The sequence below is a fragment of the Papaver somniferum genome, chromosome 5 (assembly GCF_003573695.1).
Source record: "Papaver somniferum cultivar HN1 chromosome 5, ASM357369v1, whole genome shotgun sequence".
Classification (NCBI taxonomy): domain Eukaryota; kingdom Viridiplantae; phylum Streptophyta; class Magnoliopsida; order Ranunculales; family Papaveraceae; genus Papaver; species Papaver somniferum.
In genome coordinates, this window is record NC_039362.1 from 60,115,976 (window position 1) to 60,140,803 (window position 24,828).

A 24,828-nucleotide genomic window follows, 5' to 3' on the forward strand; every position below is an offset into this window, starting at 1 on the left:
TCCTGGCATTTTCTAGTTTCATTTATATTGCGAACTTTAAGGCATGTACCACAGCTTCATATTCCGTTTCGTTATTAGTGGATGCGAATTCCAATCTGAATGAAAAAGCCATCTTCACTCCTTCTGGCGAAATTAAAACAATTCCAATTCCATTGCCTTCTCCATTTGATGATCCATCTACCAATATCTCCCATCTATTTGGTTCTGTTAATAAGTCTTTTGGATCTTCGTGTTCTTCTTCTATATCCATCATTTCTTCTACCGCTTCATCTTCTTCTAAAGGAAATTCTGCCAAGAAATCTGCAACAACTTGTGATTTTGGTGAAGACCAAATTTCATATTTAATATCAAAGTGGCCTACTTGTGCATTCCATCTCTCCACTCTTCCTGATCTTTTTGAATTCTTCATCACTGATTCAATTGATACTTTTGTTAATACCTTTATCTTGTGCGCTTGAAAATATATGCGGAGCTTAAATGATGCATAAACTAATGCTAAGATTATCTTCTCAATCTTTGAGTAATTCTTCTCGGCAGTATTAAAAGTTTTGTTAATGTAATAGATGGGTTTCTCCACTCATGCGTCTATTCGCAATAACACGACACTTAATGCATGCGACGTCGTCGCAAGATATATTAATAATTCTTTTCTTGATTCTGCTTTTTATAAAATAGTTGTATTCATAAGATGTTCTTTGATCCCTTGAAAAGCTTTTTCGCATTCATCAGTACATTTGAATTTCGCACCCTTCTTGAGTATATCGAAAAAATATTTGCATTTGTCTGATGATCGCGAAATGAATCTCCTTAGCGAAGCTAAAAGTCCATTCAACTTATGTACATCTTTTATTGTTGCTGGTGTTGGCATGTCACGAACTGCTTGCACTTTTTCTGGATCAACCTGTATTCCTTCCTTTGATACAATGTAGCCTAAAAATTTTCCCGATGCAACTCCAATAGTACACTTCTCGGGATTCAGTTTAATGTTATACTGCCGCATTTGTTCAAAAATCTCCCTCAGGTCCTGTACATGGTCTTTGGCTTCGTTACTCTTTACTAACATGTCGTCCACGTATACTTCTAATGTTTTGTGTATCCATTTCGCTCTACCATTCTTTGATATGTTGCTCCCGCATTTCGCAAACCAAATGGCATTTTCGTGTAACAATATAAACCTCTAGGGACGAAAAAAGCAGTATGCTCTTGATCTTCTTCAGCGTGAGGGATCTGATTATATCCTTTGTACCCATCTAAAGACGATACCCTATCATTCCCCGCTGCTGATTCCACCATTTGAGGAATATCTGGTAACGGAAAGCTATCTTTAGGGCAGGCTTTGTTTAAATCAGTGAAATTTATACAAATCCTTATTCTTTTGTTTTTCTTTGGAACAATGACCATATTCGCTATCCACTCTGGGTATTTAGCTTCTCTTATAATTCCCGCATCAAGCATTTTCTGTAGTTCTTCTTCTATTTGGGAATGGTAGGCTGTTGCGATTTTTCTTATCCTTTGTTTAAATGGTCTCACATTCTTGTTAATCTCCAGCTTGTGACATGCAATTGATGGATCTACTCCCGGTATCTCATCCATGCTCCCTGCAAAAATGTCTTTATATTCTCGCAAAAGGTTAACAATTCTTTCTTCTTCTTCTACATCCATCTTGGTTCCAATTCTCAATATTAGAGGTTATTCTATAGTCCCAACGTTTACTTCTTTTGTTGGTTCTGCGGCAGTGTAACTGGACTTGGGTTCTCCCATTGGTGTTGGTTCTTTTATTGTTTTCACAGGTCCTTCTCCTTCTTTCGAAATTTCGCTGGGTATTCCCCTGCCTTCTTTTGCCCTTATCGTGTATACTCTATATTCTTCTTCTTTCTTTGCCTCCTTTGCCAACTTTTTGCGAAATTGTTTCTTTTTTGCTCGTCCTTCATAATGCTTTACTTCAATTTGATGACATAAGTTCGCATTGTCAACATCTCCTCTGATTTCACCTATTCCATTTGGTGTGGGGAACTTAATACATTGATGTAACGTTGATACTACATCTTTTATCGCATATATCCATGGTCTTCCTAGCAACATATTATATGGCGATTCCATATCCACCACGCATAGTGTCACGTGTGTTTCGATCTCTCCTAGTGGAATTCGTACCACTATTTCTCCTTTAGGTTTTGTTGTGGATTTTCCAAAGCCATGAACAAGATATGTTGAACTGGACATTTCTTCATCTTTAAATCCCATTCCCCTGAACGCATGATAAAATATTATATCCACTGAACTTCCTGTATCGACTAAAGTTCTGTTCAATATCCATTCTTCCGTGGATTTTGTTGTTGTCCCCTTCTCTTTTCGCGTAATAGGCACTGTAATAACCAATGGAGATGTGTGGTTCAAATTTTCTTTTGGTATTTCTGCCGCCATGAATGTGATTTTTTGCTTTTCCCAATATTTAAAGGGTGATGTCTTTTCTACCGCCATAACCTTCCTTCCTTCAAAATTTCGTTTATGTATCCTTCCTTTGATGTTTTCATGGAATTCATTAACCATTGTTTTTGTTATCATATTACACTCCAATCTTTTGTCATCTTCATTGACTCTAATCATTTTTCTTTTAACTGGTTCACTGATTTGTTTAATCACTTTCTTGATTTGAACAATCTCAACAACAATCTTCAACTTTCGATCTTCAGCCTCCCTGTTTCTAGCGCCATTATGTAGTTGCAGGAAATCCTACACTACACCCCTCACAAGATTTCATTAACATTCAATTCATTTTAGATTAACAATCTTAATTTTATTTATCAATCTTTGAACAATCTTACAAGAAAAGATAAAGGAATCAAGAATAACCACTGCTCTAGATTTTCTCTCTCCTATTTACTTGCTTCTCACTCAGAAAAAGATCTCCCTTTTTCCTTTACAACTGAACGACTATTTATAGGGAAGTACATAGTGGATGACAGCTAATCTGTCCTTTATTTTCGGATATGTCTTGCGACATTCTCGCATCCTTACAAATGTTATTCTCGCAAACTCTCTAATTTTCGCAGGACCATCACATTTTTCTCATGATTTTAGCTGGCGTCGTTTATTATGTCATTTCTGAAATTGTTCTGCGACGCTGTTGTGTTGTGTTGTTGATAATTTCGCTGAGACATTATTGCTGCGAGATTCTGATCCTACAAAGGCAGTCCATGTAGCTGAAAAACATGATGCATGAATTCCTTAGCTACAGATGCAGCTGTGAATGGGTGGCTGAGAGCAATAAAGTGGCTCTACCTGGTGAGCCTATCAACAACTACTAGTATGCCAGACTTTCTATTGGAGAGTGGCAAACCTTCAATGAAATCCATGGAGATATGTTGCCAGGCAGCATCTGGTATAGGCAATGGCTGTAGGAGTCCAGCTGGAGCAGAGTGTTCGGATTTATTACATTGGCGAACCTCATAATTAGCTACAAACTGAAGAATGTCTTGTTTCATTTTTGGTCAGAAGAAATAGGACTTGGCACTATTATAGGTACCTAGCATTCTTGAGTGACCACCAACAACAGAGGCATGTACTGACTGCATAATAGAGGTTCTCATGTTATTACCAGCACCAACATACAGTCTGTTCTTATACCTGAGAATGCCCCCCTGCAAGGAGATGGATGGATGTGTAGGAATTATGAGGAGTTGGGCCAACAACTGCTGCACACTTGTGTCATCAGTGTAGCTGCTTAGGATATCTTGATACCATTGAGGTTGAGATAAATAAATGGCAGAGCACTCAGAAGATTCAGGAAGCCTGGATAATGTATCTGCAACAATGTTATCCTTACCTTTTTTATAGTGGATCACATAATCTAATCCCAAGAGTTTCATAAGCCATTTTTGTTGCAGAATAGATGACATTCTTTGCTCCATGAAGAACTTTAATCTCTGGTGATCCGTGTTGATAATGAACTGATTATGAGAGAGATAGTGTCTCCATTTTTACACAGCCATAACAATGGCTAACAGTTCTTTTTCATAAGTAGATAAAGCTAAGGCTTTGAGACCAAGAAGCTTACTGAAAAAAGCAATTGGTCTGCCATGTTGCATCAAGACAGCACCAACCCCCCTAGTGCATGCATCAGTTTCCAATACAAATGGGGAAGAGAAATCAGGCAATGCCAGGACTGGAGTAGTTTTCATGGCATCTTTGAGGTCTTGGAAAGCTTGGATTGCAGATGGATATCAAACAAAAGAATTCTTCTTAAGCATGCCAGTAAGGGGCTTGCTAATATTACCATACCCTTGGATGAATCTCCTATAATAACCAGTGAGGCCCAAAAAACCTCTTAGTTGCTTCAAAATTTTTGGTTGAGGCCAAGTTTGCATGACTGCTAACTTCTCAGGATCAGCATCAACTCCCCTAAAAGAAATAATATGGCCCAAGTAATTCAACTGAGGTTGAGCAAAACATCATTTTTTGAAGTTAGCAAAAAGACTATGTTGACTTAATAAATACAACACTTGAGAGAGATGTAATAAATGTTCTTCAAGGGATTTGCTGTAAATAAGAATATCATCAAAAAACACCAGCACAAACTTTCTGAGAAATGGTTGAAACACCTTGTTCATGAGTGATTGAAAGGTAACAGGTGCATTTGTAAGACCAAATGGCATCACCTTGAACTCATAATGACCATGATGAGTTCTGAAAGCAGTTTTATAGATATCTTCAATGTCCATTCTGATTTGATGATAGCCAGCTTTAAGATCCAATTTGGTGAAGATGTTAGATCCATTTAATTCATCAAGGAGTTCCTCAATCAGAGGAATGGGGAACTTATCCTTAATTGTCATCTCATTCAATTTTCTGTAGTCTACGCAGAACCTCCAGGAACCATCCTTTTTCTTGACCAATAAAATGGGTGCAGCAAATGGACTGATATTGTCTTGAATAAGGCCTGCATCTAACATCTCTTGAACTAATTGTTCCACCACTGCCTTCTGAATGTAGGGGCATCGATAAGGCCTTTGAGAGGTAGGTGTTGAATTTGGTTTCAAGGGAATTTTGTGGTCAATAACTCTGGTAGGAGGAAGTGTGGATGGTGAGTTAAAAACATCATCATAGCTGTGTAAAAGAGATGTGATCTCAGGTGGTGGAGGAGCAATGGGTGCAGCTGAAATAGAGAAAAGTTGACCAATAATGACAGAAGTATGGGTTTTGACAAATTTGAGAAAGGAGACACCACTGAGTAAGTTGCAAGAAGTTCTATCTTTGTGTCCTTGCAATGTAATTTGTGCACCTTGATGTTGAAATGAGACTTTAAGGTCAGCTAGATTGAAAACAACATCACCCAATCCTTTGAGCCAGTCAACACCCAATACCATGTCACATCCCCCTAAGGGAAGAACTCTCAAATCACTATCAAATTTGTAGCCCTGCATAGACCAATGTAAATTTGGACAGACACCTGGCTGCCAGTGGTGTTACCATTTGAAACAGTCACCAACATTTGTCCAGTAGGAGCTATGTGTAAATGTAATTTCTCAGCCAGAGAAGAATCCACAAAGCTATGAGTACTACCAGTGTCAATCAAGACAAAGATATCTTGATTCATAAGTTTACCTGTACTCTAATAGTGCTTTGGGTAACAAGACCAGCCAATGCATGTAGAGATATCTCCATGGTGGTATCTCCAGAAGTGGATGGAGAACCAGTCTCTTCTTCAGAGTCCTCAATAGGTGGAGAAGCATTGTCATCCTCAGATGCTACTAACATGAATAACTGTTGTGGTTTACAGCGATGGCCAGGCTTGTAGAAAACATCACAATTATAACACAACCCCTTATCTCTTCTGGCTTGCATCTGAGCAGGAGTGAGTCGTTTAATAGGTGGCAAAGTTGGCTCAGGCTTAGTTGGTGTAAGAGGGTGAGTAATGATAGGCTTATCTGGAGAGAAAGATGGTTTGGGTATATTGGTAAGTGGTGGTAGTGAAGCTTTAAAGTTAGAAGATGGAGAAAATGAGCTAGTAGATAGTTGAAATTGTCTGGGAAAGGTTTTGTAACGCTTGGATTGAGAATCAAGTGAAGCTTGTTGTAATCTAGCTAAGTAGAAAGCCCCAGAATCCGAATTGGGTTCAAAAATTTGAACATGGTTACATATTTCTTCTTTCAATCCACTGATAAAACTCATGGTGAAATAATCATCAGAAAGATTTCGATTATTAGCCTTCATTATAGCTTTTAAAGATTCATATCTTTCATAGTATTCCTCCACAGTAGTAATCTGGGACAATTTATTAAAACTGCCAACATAATTATCATAGGATACATCTTCAAATCGACAACAAACATCATAAGCAAAAGGAGACCAATCAATAAAAGATTTACCCTCTTGATAGTCTAAAAACCAAGCATCAGCCTTATCATCTAAGTGAATAGAGACTATATCCACCTTTTTAGTGTTGTCGATAGAACTTAAGTAGAAATATCGTTCACATTTACGAATCCAAGCTCTCGGATTAGATCCATCGAAACGAGGAAAATCAAGCTTAGGTTGGCGATGGAAATTACCTGAAGTAAGAAGTAAACCAGAACGGTGACCAATATCACTACCGAAAGCCATGTTTTCAGTTTCACCATTTGGATCTGGTTGAATTGGAACACCCAGATGTTTACAGATGATAGCAAATTGAAAACTCATAGTTTCTTCAATCGAAGTCATCTTAAGTTTGATGGCGGAAACATCTTTTCCCAAAGCTGATAAACGTTCTCCATCAAGCTTTTGCTGATGAGCAACGTCCTTTACTGTAGGTGCTTTCTCACCTCCTGTCATGAATCAAAACAAAGGATCGAACTAATCTGATACCAAATGTTATGAATCCACAAGATGGGTTGAATTCACACACACAGTAACCTACTCTTTCCAAAGGAATGAGCCTAATTTCATTAATTTCTTTCTTCTTACCAGTTTCAACAAATCATTGAGAATAAATACATCAATTATTCCTCACACTCTCAGATGATTCGGTAGCCGTTAGATCTTTCTCTTCCTACCAAATCCTGTGGCTAAGAAAAACAAATAAAACGACCATGGAAAAGAGGACACGTATACTCCTAATTTTGACCAACCAGCTAGCTAGTGAAGTGACTATTCGGCTCACTCCCAAGTTAGCCAAAGGGTCATATGACTGACTCACTAATAGGCATATGACAATTAACTACTACTTCTATCAAACGGCAAACAATATATCGTATTTCTTTACACGACAAAGAGTATGCCGTATAATGTACACTTTCAGCCCATAGTATGACCTAATTTGATTAAATTTGATGAACTCTTTCATTTTGAAAGAGACTTTCAACCCATAGTCCTTGCTTTAATCGGCCAGACCTATATGGCTATATCAACTTAAGTGTGGACCCAATTAAAATTCAAAAAAAAAAACGGCCCATGAATAGCAACCCGTTGCGATACAAGTGGTACGGAGTTATTTACTTGGACTGATCACTGCACTGTTTGACTATTTAAGCTTTGTGGGAACTATGGTGGGACCATCTTAAAAATTGAATGGTCATGATATTTCCGATCATATTTACTCTTTAAATACTTACTACTTTTCACAGTAAATATCATGTTGCAATCAGAGTTGTACTGTACTTCCTTCATAAATTACCTATGGTTTTTAACTTTTCACTTAGCTACTGCTATTCAGACGATATCATGTGATGCGAGTAACGGAGTCCTAAACTTTTTTTTTTTGTTGAAAGAATGGAGTCCTAAACTTGTCTAACTGATCTTCATATAATTATCGAAGATTTAATTAGGATTTTTTTGTATTTCCATTTACTATCATTGCCTTCCATTTGGATGCGGCCTGACTTTAGTATTTGTTTGCCTTAGCCTGGCACTCTCAATAAATTTGTAAGTTGAACCTCGGATGCATATCAGGAAATCAGAATTTGGTAGCGTTGCATAGTAACAATTAATCCATTTTATTTCTGGATTCGAAAGTGCATACAAAAATCGGTGGGCAGAAAATAAGGTGTATATGGAGTGTAATTTATGTTAATAATACGAGGTGGATGCTAATAAGTCTTAAAAAATGAAACTGCGCGCTCCGTGTAGAGTGGTTTCTTTCTCTGCACAATAAACAAGGTAAAAGGCAGCCATTTCTCCTGTTTAACTAGATTCCTCCTAACCACAGTTAAAGACATCTCTCTCTCTCTTTCTATAAATAACTCCACTTGATTCTCTCATTCTCTCTAACTCTTCATCATATATCTTTGTTTGACCAGAAAAAAACTCCATTAATTCATTCTCACTCTCATACTCTCACTCTCAACAGGTGCTAGCTACCTACTAATTAAGCTCAGTAGTCGAAGAAGTAAGAAGGAAGGAGTCGTCGTGGTCTTGAACTAATAACCAGTACCGACATTGTTGTCAGTCTCTCTTCTGATCGACAACAGAAAAGTAGGAAGAAAATTTTATTAAAGAAAGATTATCAATAAAGCTTCGAAATCAGCTCTAATGGTGGAAATGGCAGTCCCACTAAATCACGTGACTTTTCCTACAACTTAAAAAGATTCTTTCACTCTATGAGAAAAAAACAATACTTCTTCCTCTCTTCTCTTCACATTATACTTACATTCCCTTATCACTTCCCCTCTTTGGAAATTTGAAAGGTTTGCAGTGACGACTGATGATTCATGTGGTTCATTTTTTTCTTCTTCTTATTCTTTGAATTCAGTTTGTGATTCGAGCTTTCTTACTGTTAGCAGGTGTGAGGAGGAGTTGAGGATCATCATTAATAATGGCGGAAACAACAGAAACTATGAAGAGTAGTAATAAGAAGATACCAGAAGTGGAGAAGAAATTGAAAGAACAAACATTACCGTTTTATAAACTATTCTCATTTGCTGATAAATTTGATTGTTTAATAATGAGTATTGGTACATTAGGTGCTATTATTCATGGTTCAGCTATGCCAGTTTTCTTCTTATTATTTGGTCAAATGGTTAATGGATTTGGGAAAAATCAAAATGATTTGAATAAGTTAGTTGATGAAGTTTCAAGGGTATGTTACTACTGATCTCTCTCTGAAATTAGTTTGATCAAATCAAATCTCCCAAATTCTTTAGATCTGATTGCCTGTCTTGGTTTTCTTGTTTATTGCAGTATTCGCTGTATTTCGTCTACTTCGGAATCGTTGTCTGTATGTCTTCTTATGCAGGTAAAGATTTCACTATGAGAATTTTGTTCTTGTGAAACTCAGTACTAAATTTAGCTAAAAGTTGTGAATTCTGGCTAATATTATTGAAGATTCTTTTGTCTATTGGGGGATTTGATTTGAAATCAGAAAATTTAAGGCTGACCGGATTTATTGATAATGGTTGTGCCGGTGTTAGGTTAAGATATGCACGTGGTGTGTGATGTGTATGTATGTGACAAGTTTCTCGTTTTCTCTTTTTCCATTTTTTCATCTGTCAAACTCAACAGATTTTTGTCTAACCATATTCTAACACAAAAGTTAAAAGAAATAATTCATTATCTCGTGATATTTTAACAGATTTAGGAATAGGAAGTAGTTGGTGTTAAAAAAAACTGTATACCGAAGTTCGGTCTTGATAGAGTCCGGTATGATTCTATCAAGCTCCATTATACTGGTTTTTAATTTTATTTTGGTGGTGAATTTGTGATGAAACAGAGATTGCTTGTTGGATGTATACTGGAGAGAGACAAGTGAGTACATTGAGAAAGAAGTATTTGGAAGCAGTATTGAAACAAGATGTTGGATTCTTCGATACTGATGCTAGAACAGGAGATATTGTGTTTAGTGTTTCTACTGATACTCTTCTTGTTCAAGATGCCATTAGTGAGAAGGTACGAAATCAATCATCTCGCATCCTTTTTCATTAGCAAGATAATTGTTATGCTTTGGCGAGTTTTTGTAATTTTGGGATATTCATTTCATGTTTTACTCCGCGGAAAATGTCTTTAGACTCCAAGTAAGACCTAATGCGGGGCGTTCTGGCCTCGCAGACCTGTAGGTTTAGTTTACGACCTTAAGACTTCGGATTGGCGGGGAAATTAATTGTTGTTCTAGCCATCATCACTTATTAGTTGTTTATTTATGTGTCTTAAGGAGTACATAAGGCGAAAGAGGAGGTCACTATATCTGATATCTGATAAGAACATAAAAAGATCAATCGCTGGGTTCTAATAGTTATTGCTTTTCTTAATCAGGTTGGGAACTTCATTCACTATCTTTCAACATTTTTGGCGGGTTTAGTTGTGGGTTTCATTTCAGCATGGAAACTTGCTTTGCTCAGTGTGGCTGTAATTCCTGGCATTGCTTTCGCTGGTGGTTTATATGCTTACACTGTCACTGGACTTACCTCAAAGAGTCGTGAATCATATGCTAATGCCGGCATAATTGCAGAGCAGGTAAGTGTAGAAAGTTTATTGACAATTGATCACATCCTCTTATGCGTTGGTGATAGTTCCTTGTTGTTATCATTCAAGGTTTGTGAAAAAACATATTGGAGATACGGTGGTGCTGAATCCTTTATTGCATTCTCAGGCTATCGCACAGGTCCGAACTGTTCATTCATATGTGGGTGAAAGCAAGGCCCTAAATTCATACTCAGATGCGATACAAAACACATTGAAGCTTGGATACAAGGCAGGAATGGCCAAAGGCCTTGGGATTGGATGTACCTATGGAATTGCGTGCATGTCATGGGCGCTGGTGTTCTGGTATGCTGGAGTTTTCATCAGAAATGGTCAGACAGATGGAGGAAAGGCCTTCACAGCAATTTTCTCGGCTATCGTTGGTGGCATGTAAGAAAACGAACTTTAAAACCCTTCAACACAATCAACATACTTTAGCTCATCTATACATGAGATTTATAGTAATCCTCAATTGTTCTTCTTGTGGTACAGGAGCTTGGGTCAGTCATTTTCAAATCTTGGGGCATTTAGCAAGGGTAAAGCAGCAGGATACAAACTAATGGAGGTTATTAACCAAAAACCTACAATAATTGAGGACCTTTCAGATGGAAAGTGTTTGGACGAGGTTAACGGAAATATTGAGTTTAAAGATGTAACCTTCAGCTATCCTTCACGGCCGGATGTCATCATCTTTCGAGATTTCTCGATTTTCTTCCCTGCAGGAAAGACTGTTGCGGTGGTTGGAGGTAGTGGATCGGGAAAGAGCACTGTTGTGTCTCTGATAGAAAGGTTCTATGATCCTAACCAAGGTATGTGAGATATGTTCTTCATACAGGAATGAGCAACTCAAGCTCGATGATAGTAATGGTGTGATAACCTTATGCATTCTTTCCATTTGTCTCTACAGGACAGGTCTTGATTGACAATGTGGATATAAAGACCCTTCAGTTGAAATGGTTAAGAAATCAGATTGGTTTGGTGAACCAAGAGCCAGCTCTTTTTGCAACCACCATACTAGAAAACATACTCTATGGAAAGCCTGATGCTACTATTGAAGAAGTAGAGGCAGCTACTTCTGCTGCCAATGCACACAGCTTCATCTCTCTGCTTCCCAATGGATACAATACACAAGTGAGTGTGAACCATGTTTCTAGAAAATACTATCAACCTTTTCCTGTTTCAAATAGGTTTTTTGTCTAGCATTTGCAGCGGGTTTCAATCTTCTTATTAAACTAGTTGTATGATTCGAAAGTGTAGTAAGTATCGGGTGAACCCCTTCAATATTCAATTCTTTACTAAACATGAACTTTTTCTAAACCAGGTGGGAGAACGAGGTCTCCAACTCTCTGGTGGTCAGAAACAAAGAATTGCCATTGCTAGAGCCATGTTGAAGAACCCAAAAATTCTCCTCCTTGACGAGGCTACTAGTGCTCTTGATGCAGGTTCAGAGACCATGGTTCAAGAGGCTCTAGACCGACTTATGGTTGGGAGAACAACAATTGTTGTTGCCCATCGCCTTAGCACCATAAGAAATGTTGACAGCATTGCTGTGCTCCAGCAAGGCCAAGTTGTGGAGACTGGTACTCACGAAGAACTTATATCCAAGGTTGGAGCTTATGCATCCCTTATCCAATTCCAGGAAATGGTGAGGAATCCAGAGCCTTCAGACCACCGTTCACGTTCAACGCGTCTAAGCAGTTCCCTCTCTACCAAGTCTCTAAGCCTCCGTTCTGGTAGTTTAAGGAACTTGAGCTATCAATACAGCACTGGAGCTGATGGAAGGATAGAGATGATCTCCCATGCTGACAATAACCGTAACCGCCCAGCCCCAAAGAACTACTTCTTCCGTCTTCTTAAATTGAATGCACCTGAATGGCCATATTCAATAATGGGAACAGTTGGATCGGTGTTATCTGGTTTTATAGGTCCAACCTTCGCTATCGTGATGAGTAACATGATCGATGTATTCTATTACAAAGATCTTGCTGCGATGGAGAAAAAGACCAAGGAATTCGTATTCATTTACATAGGGTGTGGTCTTTATGCTGTAGTTGCTTATCTTACACAACATTATTTCTTCAGTATCATGGGAGAGAATCTTACAACTAGAGTAAGAAGGATGATGCTCGCAGGTAACACAGCTGAAAATATCAATCTTAGAATTTTCTCGATTTCTTTATTAGTTCCTTGCATTTTTGGTTCACCTGATAGTTTCACTTATTAAAGTATTTTTCCTGTTTTCTCTATTTTATTTTAGCAATCTTAAGGAATGAAGTTGGATGGTTCGATGAGGAAGAAAATAATTCAAGCCTTGTTGCAGCTCGTCTTGCCACAGACGCTGTTGATGTGAAGTCGGCAATTGCTGAAAGGATCTCAGTCATACTGCAAAACATGACTTCGCTTCTTACGTCATTTATAGTAGCTTTCATAATTGAATGGAGGGTCTCACTCCTTATTCTAGCTACCTTCCCACTTCTCGTCCTTGCAAATTTCGCTCAGGTAACCTTTCTATCTCCACATTTCAAGCTTAGTCCTATAAGATGGTTTCAATTAAAAGTTTTCATTCCCACCGGCCATCACCATATTCAAATATTGATATACTAGTTGAGGCCAATTTAATCAAAGTTTTTGAAACATTTCAAGATGAATTGTTTATATTTTTATGTATAAACAACTGTGTCAGATGCAGGCGTATTATTTGGATCTTTAGAACCTGTACACAATTCTCAAACAATAGTAATCTACATACCAACAAACCAAAACCAAAACAAAAATATATAAAGAATTCAGTACACGTGCTTTCTCCAAGTTCAATGAGTTAGCCCCTTTTGTAACTATTTAAAATAGAAAAAGAGAAAAGAAATAAGATTCTTAAGTCTCATTCATTCATCGTTATCTGTTTCTCAACTTCACAGTTTGTCTGGTATTATTCATTTCAACTTCACAGTTTGTCTGGTGTTATTCATTTCTGTTCTTCTTTTACTACTATTTATTACTCAAACTGAAGTTACCCATTTTTACTGTTGATTTTCCTCAGTCAAGCCATGTTGGTTTTCACTGACAAAAATTTTCAGTTGATAAGAAATTGGGTACTACAATCACGGTCACACACATAATCACTTTCATCAGTACATCAACTTTTACTTGAGCATACAGTTTTAGTAGGAGAGATTCTCCCCCCGTGAATTATTTTCTTGGTTTGGTCTCTGCAAATATTTTCTGTGTGTTCATAACTTATGGTGTCAGTCATGAGAGCTTTGGTACGGTGGCAAAGACTAAATATTTGCTGCCCTACGTGCTCAAGTAACGCATTCCCATATCTCTGTCGTTTTGTGTTTTGGTCCTATTTGGTTGGGTTACCTAATGTTCTGTCCCTGTCTGGTCCATAAGTGAGTGTACACTACTCTCTTTGGTCAATGGTCAACCTTAAAGTCAATATCATTGTTACTCTTTTTACAATAATTTTGACTGAGAACCAAGTAATTTCTATTGCAATTAATTTTTTGGTCATTACTGATATTTGGGTGATGTTATTTGCATCGTCCAGCAACTTTCTATGAAAGGGTTTGCCGGAGACACAGCCAAGGCACATGCAAAGACAAGCATGATTGCTGGAGAAGGTGTTAGCAACATCCGAACAGTAGCCGCCTTCAATGCACAAGACAAGATCCTCTCACTCTTTTGTCATGAACTTCGCATTCCTCAAATCCAAAGCCTTCGTCGAAGTCAGTTTGCAGGATTTCTCTTTGGTCTTTCACAACTTGCACTCTACGGTTCTGAGGCATTAATTTTGTGGTACGGTTCCCACCTAGTGAGTCAAGGGGCATCAACTTTCTCAAGGGTCATCAAAGCTTTCATTGTCCTTGTCATTACTGCCAATTCAGTTGCAGAGACTGTTAGCCTTGCACCCGAGATTATTCGTGGTGGTGAAGCAATCAGTTCCGTTTTCTCAATCCTTGACCGGTCTACCAAAATTGAATCCGATGACTCAGAGGGTGAGCAAGTAGAAACCATTCGTGGAGATATTGAGCTACGACATGTCGATTTTGCCTACCCATCAAGACCTGAACAAATAGTATTGAAGGATCTCAACCTTAGAATCCGAGCTGGCCAGAGTGTGGCACTTGTTGGTGCAAGTGGCTCCGGAAAGAGTTCTGTGATCTCGTTGATTGAACGATTCTACGATCCTTTGGCTGGTAAAGTGATGATTGATGGGAAAGACATTCGAAGGTTGAACCTAAAATCTCTTCGTCTCAAGATTGGATTGGTACAACAGGAACCAGCACTATTTGCAGCAAGCATTTTCGACAATATTGCATATGGTAAAGATGGTGCAACTGAAGCAGAAGTGATTGAAGCAGCTCGTGCAGCTAATGTTCATGGATTTGTAAGTGGGTTACCAGATGGATATAAGACTCCAGTAGGGGAGAGAGGAGTACAACTATCAGGTGGACAAAAACAAAGAATTGCAATTGCTAGGGCTGTGCTAAAGGACCCAGCAGTATTACTTCTAGATGAAGCTACAAGTGCACTAGACGCAGAATCCGAATGTGTTCTTCAAGAGGCTTTAGAGAGGCTAATGAGGAGGCGAACAACAGTTGTCGTAGCCCATCGATTATCAACCATAAGAGGTGTTGATACCATCTGTGTTGTTCAAGATGGACGAATTGTGGAACAGGGGAACCATTCAGATTTGATAATACGGCCTGAGGGTGCGTATTCTCGGCTTTTACAACTGCAACGCCACATTTGAAAATCAACAATTTTGAATGCGTTATCAGTTAATGTGAATTGTTCGGCCTCTTGTACCGTTTAGTAGGGTGGATTTTTCATGTTTTATGAGAAAGGTCTAATTATAAACCTTTTCTTTCAATGTTTTTCTCTCTTTTTTTTTCTCCTTGTTTTTATGATGGTTGTAGTCATGTAGATATATGAGAAGATAAAAAAGTTGTTCCTGATTCAAGTCTTCATCTAATTTTTCCTAATCTTAAAGAGAAGCAATTATATCTTAATAGATAGTTAGAGACATGAATGATTAAAAGTTGTACGTTGTGAAAGAAGTTTGTATGGGTATTGCTTCATTTCCTTGCTTCTTGTTTAAGTTAGCTTTACACTGTTTATCAAACAGAATTAAAAACTGTCCTTTGGATTGTTTTCAAGGTTTTTGTGTCTCTCTGTACGAGGCCTCGTTTGTGTAATGACGGTTTTGAATCCTTCGACAGAGGAACAAACAAGTAAAGAGTTTTGAACCATCTTCCAAGATTGACAGGCAACTCGATTACACGTTGTGTTGAGCAAGACAGCAAAGAACTCCATATCTAAACATGTTAAACTTTACATATCATTCAACGAGTGTGCATTGCATAATTTGCATGTACAAGTAATAGGACCACTGTAAATATTGGCCCAGATTCAGATGCAATAACATAATTCACCAGCTTTGATGAAATGATTAGGTTCACTGCAACTATAGCAAAGAAGGAAGCAACTTTTTCCACTTTCTTATTACTTGAGTTTTATTCCTTCATCAAAAGATAAGCTATTTTTATCAACTCATTATACTTTTACATCTCCAAAATGACTTCAATCATCAAAAAATTTCAGTCCCCACACTTTCAGTTGGCCATCTGTAGATCTGAACCCAAAAAATCCCTTCATAAAAAAGTAACTATTTCAACTTTTCAGTTCTATTTGTTTTTAGTTTTCACAGTACTAGTTAAAGTAAGAGCAGAGTGAAGACATCACGATTCACGCAACAGAAAAGAGGTCGATTCATCATCAGATAAACTAGAGGACATGTATTTCTTGAACGGCCCTACCCATTTGCTGTGTGCACTGTCTAAATCATGATTTGGAGTTGGTACTTGGTATTTTGATTCATTTTTCTAATGAGAAAGCAAAAACATCAAAGTTTGTAGAGCATGTGAGCCATTGTGAAGTACATTATAGAGGGTCACATTTTCACATGTCCCTCAAAAGCTTATATACATCTCTTGCCAGGACTTTCTTTGACTCTTTCCACACAGATGTATAGTTGATTAGTTGTATACTAGCACTCAAACAAAAGAGAACCATCGTAGGGACCAAGTTTTGAAGTTTCTTTTTAGAGAAAAGGAAAGCGTTTAGATAAATTAGAGAATAAGGTTATCACTTATCAACTTGTAGTACTGATCTGTGAAGATGAATAAGGGTGTAGACATTTTTGGAAGAAGTGCAGTTGGGTAGTCATTGTTATGGGGTCCCAATTCAACATTGCTAGGTGTGGTTGGTTGAATTTATACATGGTTTACGTTCACAAACAAATTTAAGATCACTATGCAGCGCGTAGTGTTGTGTTAGATGCTTGGAACATGGAAGAGAGAGTGCGAGAGACAAGGGCCGGTCATTGTGAAGCGTCAAAATCTGGTTGTTTGATTGTCAAGAGGAGAGGACTTGACATTGAATGATCAGACAAATGAGATGTTTACTGCTACAATACTATTTTGTTGTTAGTTCATCATACTCGGGGCCAATCCCACTACAGGAAATATTGGTTAATCAGGCATTAAATTTCTCCATTTCATCTGTTTCCTATGCCCTGTATTCATTGCATGAAATAGTAGAACGTTTGTATGCTTTGTATTCATTGCATTGCACGAAATAGTAGAACATTTGTACTTTCTTTTGGGCCCGACCCATAAATCATGCATATTTGGACCCTAGATTCAGAAGACTTTTTATAAGCACCTCAAGTTTCTAAGGTGGTACCAAATCCGCATCCACCCATCTGTTTGCTCACCCATAGACGCTGGTATTTGGTACCCACCGACCTGAGTTTTTTTCTTGGATGATTCCATCTATTAAGACGTGAATGCAATTTACAAGAAAACATGATGTAAATTATGCACTTATTAGGTAAATAATTCAGTACAACTTCTATATATATTTTACATAGATATATCGAGTATCAAGATTCCATCGTCCCATAAAATCATAGAATAGTTGGTAAAGGTCCGTATGAGAAGCATGTTTCACAAATGACACTTTCAGGGAATAGTCTCCTCATATGCAGTAAACACTTTTCTTTTATGTAATAATATCAATTTTTGCAATAGTCATTTCATTTGGTTATCTCTAATGTCAGAGCAAATGCTCGGTTGAACCTAAAGATGTTGGCATATCAAGTATGTAGTCTTATTTTAGTTGCCAAAACTATTTCTTGATCTGTAATCTACTAAAGTCAGCTTTAGACTAGATTAGATTAGGTAGCAGAGTTTTAGGATTCACTTAACAAACCCATGAAGACCGTCTGTTGAATATTATACGACGACATCATTTGGAGACCTTCACCAAAGGTTAGTAACGACGATTGATTTTCCTTTCAAGACTCTTTACCCTTTTATCTGTCTATCTATCACAACAAAGTTAAAGACTTTAGTAGTGAATGAATTGCACAAATGTTCTTGATATATACTAGCAATGGGCCAAGTCTAGAGATGTTTCTTGATCCAAGCTTCTTAAATTCAGACTTATAGATCAATAAAACAAAATCAGTGAGATATGAAAGCTTGAGTTCACAAACTCATATATTGAGTTCGCGAACCTAATTTATGTAGTTTTCTACTGACAACTTACTTGCTCACTAGGTTCGCGAACTCACAATTTGAGTTCGTAAACCTAAATTCCAGAAAAGTCTTACTTATAACTTTTCTATATTGAATTTGTGAATTTAACATAGGGAGCTCGCGAACCTAACATGAGAAAGTTTTCCGTGTAGGGTTTTTTTTTTAACATGACTTCAAGAACCTAAGTTACATGATTTCTTCCAATAGGATTTTGGTAACTTGAGTTCACGAACCTAACATTCTCAGTTTGTGAATTTAAGTTAATTAGATTTTCTCCTGATGCGTTTTTCACAATTGAGTTTGCAAACCTAAAGATCAAATCAACCAAACTTGTCTTTGGTAAGTTTTCGCATTTTTTTTCTTTATTTTTAAGGAAAATGTTTTACATACTTACGTATTGCTAATCTTAGTTTGAAAGTGTTTTTTTTTTGCCAAAACTTGATCAAACTTGAGATGTAAGTTTGAATTACGATTCGGGAAGATGCGACTTCGTATGCACACGCTTACATATTGCTAATCTTTCGAAATGGTAATTACTTGACGCTAAATTATCAATACTTCAACAACGAAAAAACCCTCACTGCAAGTTAAGATTTAACTAAAAAAACAAACTTTCTGTATCCAAGGGAAAAACTTAAACTTACCAATATTGAGATTTACTTAGGTTGCAAAAAATTCATTGCTTACATCTGAAGTAACCTAGCCTTGAGCGATTACTTTATACCGGAAACATCCCGCAACACAAAATCTCAATCCTATACACGTTGTGTATCCTGTTGTAAAGTTTGTCCTCCATCACCGAAGGTTTTTCAAGAACAAAGGGTGAGACTTTAAAGATTTCATTTGGGATTCCTGAAGCACGGGTAGTACTACCATCTTGATAGTTTCATAATATGTATCTTTTTTTGATATTTTATATAATTCTTGTCGATTCCAAGATCATTCTGTTATACTATATAAGGTCATTCAAGAATCATTGATCAAATACAAAAATTTAATAAAACTTCAATATCGATTGCCTAGAATGCTTATGTATTGAACCCAGATTCGAAGTAAATACAGATTTTATCTATGACTTTTTCTAAGATTGATATTCTAGTGACATAGATTAATTAAGTAGGTATTTTATTAGAACCACACATATCTATCAATCAATTTTTTAGAATTAATTACATCATGTGAACCTTCTTGATCATAAGAATAAAATGATTAATCTTGATATGTAAGAAAATTGATGACTCAATTCTTGATATTGTTGTATAACAATAGTATTAACGTTTTCTTTAACAAGTCTAGAAACTATGTTAGTGGTTTCGAAACTGTTGTTAGCTGGGTTTGAAGTAATTAGAATAGGAGTACCACTAAATTTTCGTTGATTCTAATTAAAAACCAAATAAGGTATATTATTTATCTTACAAGAATAAAGAAGTTTAAGAGATTTATCACACGCTTCAGACAATTCTTCAACATTCTAAGATAATTATATAACGCGGAAAATTAAAAGCAATTGACACGGAGTTTTGTTAACGAGTAAACTACCAATTAACTGATAAAAAAAAATCTGGGGCCTATTCCAGGACGAAGACTCACCGATTTAAGAGATTATATTTGACTACTTTGTATATCTAGCATAACCAAAAACCTCCCAATCCGGTTACCCCATTCCAACAATGCCCTTGCACCTACAACCACTTTGAGCCGACACTAGTAAATCCCCGCACACTCGTCTGTTAGTGGCTATGAAAAAACGGGGGTCTAACAACCTCACCCAATATTTTGATTATAAATCTGTATGGACTAACTCCAATATACTTTCTAGAGAATCAACTAGACAGTCAGACTCAATCTAGATAAAAGTATATCAAAGAGTTAATATCTCAATCTCTCGATTTGATCTATACTCAAGCAAAAGGAAATCTGCAAGTCTTTATCAAATACTAGAGAGATAAACTTGGATGGTACCAAAGACCAATATCCAAGTGTCAATCAATTTAAATCAACAACCAAAGGTTGGATATTCTAATTGATTGATCTTAACGCACAACTTGTGATATTTCAATTATATAACAAATTATAATGGGGAATAGAAATAACACAGACACCAGAAATTTTGTTAACAAGGAAACCGCAAATGCAAAAAAATCCCGGGACCTAGTCCATATTGAACACCACACTATATTAAGCCGCTACAGACACTAGCCTACTACAAACTAACTTAGGTTTGGACTGTAGTTGAACCTTAATCAATATCACACTGATTCAAGTTAGATTTGCGCTCCTTACGTATCTGATCCCAGCAGGATACTACGCACTTGATTCCCTTAACTGATCTCACCCACAACCAAGAGTTGCTACGACCCAAAGTCGAAGACTTTAATAAACAAATCTGTATCACACAGAAAAGTCTACGATGATAGATAAATCTGTCTCCCACAGATAAACCTAAGAGTTTTGTTTCGTCTTTTGATAAAATCAAGGTGAACAGAAACCAATTGATATCCCGGACTTATATTTCCAAAGAACAGCCTAGAATTATCAATCACATCACAATAATCTAAATCGTATGGTAGCGAAACTAGATATTGCGGAATCACAAACGATGAGACGAAGATGTTTGTGATTTATTTTTATCTTGCCCTATCAGAGATATAATCTTAATTCAATTATTCAATTGAACTCGTACGATATAAAATGGCAAGATCAGATCGCTCAACTACAATAGAAGTAGTTTCGCCTGGCTTCACAATCCCAATGAAGTCTTTCAGTCGTTCACCTACAGGGTCTCGAGAAGAAACCTAAGGTTAAAGGAGAGTCGACTCTAGCAAAACCAATTAGTATCACACAGGAGGTGTGGGGATTAGTTTTTCCAGTTGCTAGATGTCTCTTTATATAGTTTTCAAATCAGGGTTTGCAATCCAAGTTACCTTGGTAACAAAGCATTCAATATTCACCGTTAGATGAAAAACCTGATTTAACCAAGCTATCTTTCAACCGTTAGATTGAAACTTAGCTTGTCACACACAAATGAAATGTATTTCATTTAGGTTTGAGTAATCGTACCTAAACGTGTACACTTAGTTGGTTCACAAATAGTTAACCAATGGTTATCCATATGAACACTTCCATATTAACCGTATTCATCTTCTTCACATAACTAGTTCAAATGACTCATAAGAACTAGTTGAAGAGTTTTTCAATTTCTTAGGTCTTTATGAATAGACACAATTGAAACAAAATCGGTTTGATTAACTTGAATCAATTCATGAACAATATAGCCACGGTTTGCAAAGATTATGAAAAAGTGGGGGTACGACAACCACACCCAATATTTCGCTTAGCAATCTGTATGGACAAACTCCAATATACTTTCTAGAGAATCAACTAGACAGTCAGACTCAATCTAGATAAAAAGTATATCAAAGAGTTTATATCTCAATATCTCAATTTGATACATACTCAAACAAATTGAAATTTGCGAGTCTTTATCAAATACTAGAGAGATAACTTGGATGGTACCAAAGACCAATATCCAAGTGTCAATCAATATAAATCAACAACCAAAAGGTCAGATATTCTAATTGATTGAACAACGCACAACCTGTGATATTTCAATTATATAACAAAATATAATGCGGAAAAGAAATAACACATACACCAGAATTTTGTTAACGAGGAAACCGCAAATGCAGAAAAACCCCGGGACCTAGTCCAGATTGAACATACACTGTATTAAGCCGCTACATACACTAGCCTAGTCCAAATTAACTTCGGTCTGGACTGTAGTTGAACCCCAATCAATCTCACACTGATCCAGGGTAAAGTTACGCTCCTACGTCTCTGATCCCAACAAGATGCTACGTACTTGATTCCCTTAGATGATCTCACCCACAACTAAGAGTTGCTACGACCCAAAGTCGAAGACTTTAATAAACAAATCTGTATCACACAGAAAAGTCTACGGTAATAGATAAATTCGTCTTCCACGAATATACCTACGAGTTTTGTTCCGTCTTTTGATAAATCAAGGTGAACAGGAACCAATTGATAAACCAGACTTATATTCCCGAAGAACAACCTAGTATTATCAATCACCTCACAATAATCTTAATCGACGCAGCGAAAAAAGATACTGTGGAATCACAAACGATGAGACGAAGTGTTTGTGATTTCTTTTATATCTTGCCTATCGGAGATATCAATCTCAAGCCAATTATTACAATTGTACTCGCATGATAGAAACAGCAAGATCAGATCACACAACTACAAGAAAGTAGTATCGGTCTGGCTTCACAATCCCAATGAAGTCTTTAAGTCGTTAACCTGGTTTAGAAGAAGAAACCAAAGGTTAAAGGAGAATCGACTCTATCTTAACACAACTAGTATCACACAGAAGGTGTGGGGATTAGGTTTCCCAGTTGCTAGAGCTCTCCCTTATATAGTCTTTCAAATCAGGGTTTGTAATGAATGTTAGCTTGGTAACAAAGCATTCAATATTCACCGTTAGATGAAAACCTGATTAGATTCAAGCTAATATCTTTCAACCGTTAGATCGAAAACTAGCTTGTTACACACAAATGAAATGCACGTTTCTAGGCTTGTGTAACCGTACCCAAACTTGTACATTTGTTGGTTCAACAATAGTCAACCAAATGGTTAGCCATATGATCACTTTCATATCAACCATATTCTTCTTCACCATAACTAGTTCAAGTGACTCAAATGAACTAGTTAGAGAGTTGTTCAATTGCAAGGAAATCTTATGTAACTACACAAGACACAATTGAAGCAAAAACGATTTTATACACTCGAACCGGTTCATGAACTATATAGCCACGGTTTGCAATTTGCATTCCTTAGTTTATATAAGAATAAGTTCACAAACATCGCTTTTAGATACAACCTACTCAAGTTCGCAGATTGGGTTCTCGGACTTAAGTTCGCGGACGGAGTTCACAAACTCCAGCAGAATTTCTCGGGACGAGAACTTCCGCCAGTTCGCGGACTTGGCTCACGCTACCATTTCGGTTCTCTTGATCAACAAAGTTCGCAAACTTCGGTTCAAGGAATAAGGACTTATACATATGTGTGTTTCCACAACAATGCTTATATCCTCCAATGGTTATATAATCTAAACTCTCATTTCATTCATTGAAACATTCTTAGAGGACGTTGATATTCTATAGTTGTTATTCACAAACTATTTTTCGTCAAAGTAAGCAATTTTCAAAGTGATTGAAACTTGTCATGACTTTCGTTACTAGGTAAAGATGAACTTGGCTAAAGCGAAAGCTTACCAACACATATTTCGAGAAATAGATAGATGAGATAAACTCGACTCGAAATAGCAAATGTGTATAATCTAAGTCTATATATCAAAACGAGTTTTGTCTCAAGAGAGGAGATAAATAGACTTTTGAGTGATAGATAAGTTCAAGCCTCCACATACCTTTTAGTCGATGAAGATCCACCGGTTCCTTGAGTAGTCCTTCGTCTTGTATAATGATTGCCATGGAGTTCTTGATCTCAACTACACTTTCAATATTAGTCTGAGACCTTAGTTATAGTAGACTAGAAATCAAGACTTATAGTTTTGATCACTAACATTGACAAACATGCTTGAGATAGCAACGCATGCGAGTTCGACCGAGCAATGCTCTAACAATCTCCCCCTTTGTCAATTTTAGTGACAAAACTATCAATACATATGGAATACAAAAAATAAATAAATAAACTTTTGTAGCTCCTATTCCACATGTCTAATCTTCAACATTACTCGAAATCTTCGTCACTTCCATGTACTCCAATGATCCCAAAGGTTGTAAGTTCAGCATCATCATTGTTGAAAATCCGTAGCTATAACAACGAGAAAACAAAAGTTCTCAATCATTGTTATACAATGTCATAGTATCATTACACAACGTCAAAGTTCAATCATATCACAACTTCAACAACAATACTATGGTGATATGTATCACTCCGTCAATACTCCATCTCACATGGAAACCACTCCGCCTTACATAATGATCCGAAAACCATATGTATTTGTAGTGTGAACTACATATTAATTCTCCCCCTTTTTGTCAATAAAATTGGCAAAGGTACAAGAACGGGATCCTAATGAAATTTCCGAAAGAGACATTTCATGACCAAAAGAAAGAAACACATACCATCTTATTTAGATGCAATCATAAAGCCGAAGCTAAATGCATTCATCAAGGAGTTTATAAAGATACAAGATAACCCCTATAATATTCCACAGCCGCATTCCCCACAAAGATTTGGGAATTAAGAACAAGTTCAATTAAGAACTCTCCCCCATAAAATGTCATTCCCGAAAGAACAAAAAGAGCGACCTTAATTTCAAAAGAAAAGAAGGATTTCTTTGGACACAACAAATCACATACAAGTATGAATTTGAATCCAAAATACTCAATTAAATTAACCACAAGAGAAACCATGATTAATTTAATCGGAAATTCTCAACATAAGTGAACTTATGGAGACTCAAAAAAATCAATTAGATTAAACACAAGAAAACCCATAATTAATCTAATCGGAATATACAACCAAACTAATCACAAAAATTAATCAATTTAATTGGTCATGCTCGCCATAAGAAAAGTTATGGAGCAACAACTAAATGACCAAACAAGATGATTAATTTAGTTGAATATGCTCGACATAAAGTACCTCACGTAGCAACAACTAATCCAAAACAATGACTCAGTCGATAGAGCTCAACATAAGATACCTTATGGAACAACACAGTATATACACAAAAATTGTGGATCGG

At 36.8% G+C, this 24,828-nt stretch overlaps 2 protein-coding genes across 2 annotated transcripts; one reads left to right on the top strand and one right to left on the bottom strand.

Moving 5' to 3' along the window:
- Positions 1-3,980: 3,980 nt before the first annotated feature.
- Positions 3,981-6,813, bottom strand: LOC113279101. The gene is made up of 4 exons (XM_026527810.1): positions 5,605-6,813; positions 4,498-5,417; positions 4,325-4,401; positions 3,981-4,204 (listed from the first exon to the last, which is right to left on the bottom strand). The coding sequence occupies exons 1-4, from the start codon at positions 6,811-6,813 to the stop codon at positions 3,981-3,983; spliced, it is 2,430 nt and encodes an 809-aa protein (XP_026383595.1).
- A 1,425-nt stretch (positions 6,814-8,238) lies between these two features.
- Positions 8,239-15,401, top strand: LOC113281675 (ABC transporter B family member 19-like). Its single transcript, XM_026530460.1, has 11 exons — positions 8,239-8,663; positions 8,760-9,055; positions 9,157-9,211; positions 9,686-9,861; positions 10,225-10,425; positions 10,562-10,821; positions 10,924-11,240; positions 11,339-11,562; positions 11,753-12,563; positions 12,689-12,930; positions 13,979-15,401. The coding sequence occupies exons 2-11, from the start codon at positions 8,792-8,794 to the stop codon at positions 15,182-15,184; spliced, it is 3,756 nt and encodes a 1,251-aa protein (XP_026386245.1). The 5' UTR covers positions 8,239-8,663; positions 8,760-8,791; the 3' UTR covers positions 15,185-15,401.
- Positions 15,402-24,828: the final 9,427 nt, after the last annotated feature.

Bases quoted from the DNA above. Each gene is read 5' to 3' on its own strand.
- LOC113279101 (XM_026527810.1), bottom strand. From the start codon at position 6,813: ATGACAGGAGGTGAGAAAGCACCTACAGTAAAGGACGTTGCTCATCAG. The intron at 5,418-5,604 runs GTAAACTTATGA...TGGTCTATGCAG, and splicing joins AAAGCACTATTAGAGTACAG to GGCTACAAATTTGATAGTGA. The intron at 4,205-4,324 runs GTTTTTTGGGCC...CTGCAATCCAAG, and splicing joins AATTTTGAAGCAACTAAGAG to CTTTCCAAGACCTCAAAGAT.
- LOC113281675 (XM_026530460.1), top strand. From the start codon at position 8,792: ATGGCGGAAACAACAGAAACTATGAAGAGTAGTAATAAGAAGATACCA. The intron at 9,056-9,156 runs GTATGTTACTAC...TGTTTATTGCAG, and splicing joins TAGTTGATGAAGTTTCAAGG to TATTCGCTGTATTTCGTCTA. The intron at 12,564-12,688 runs GTAACACAGCTG...ATTTTATTTTAG, and splicing joins AAGAAGGATGATGCTCGCAG to CAATCTTAAGGAATGAAGTT.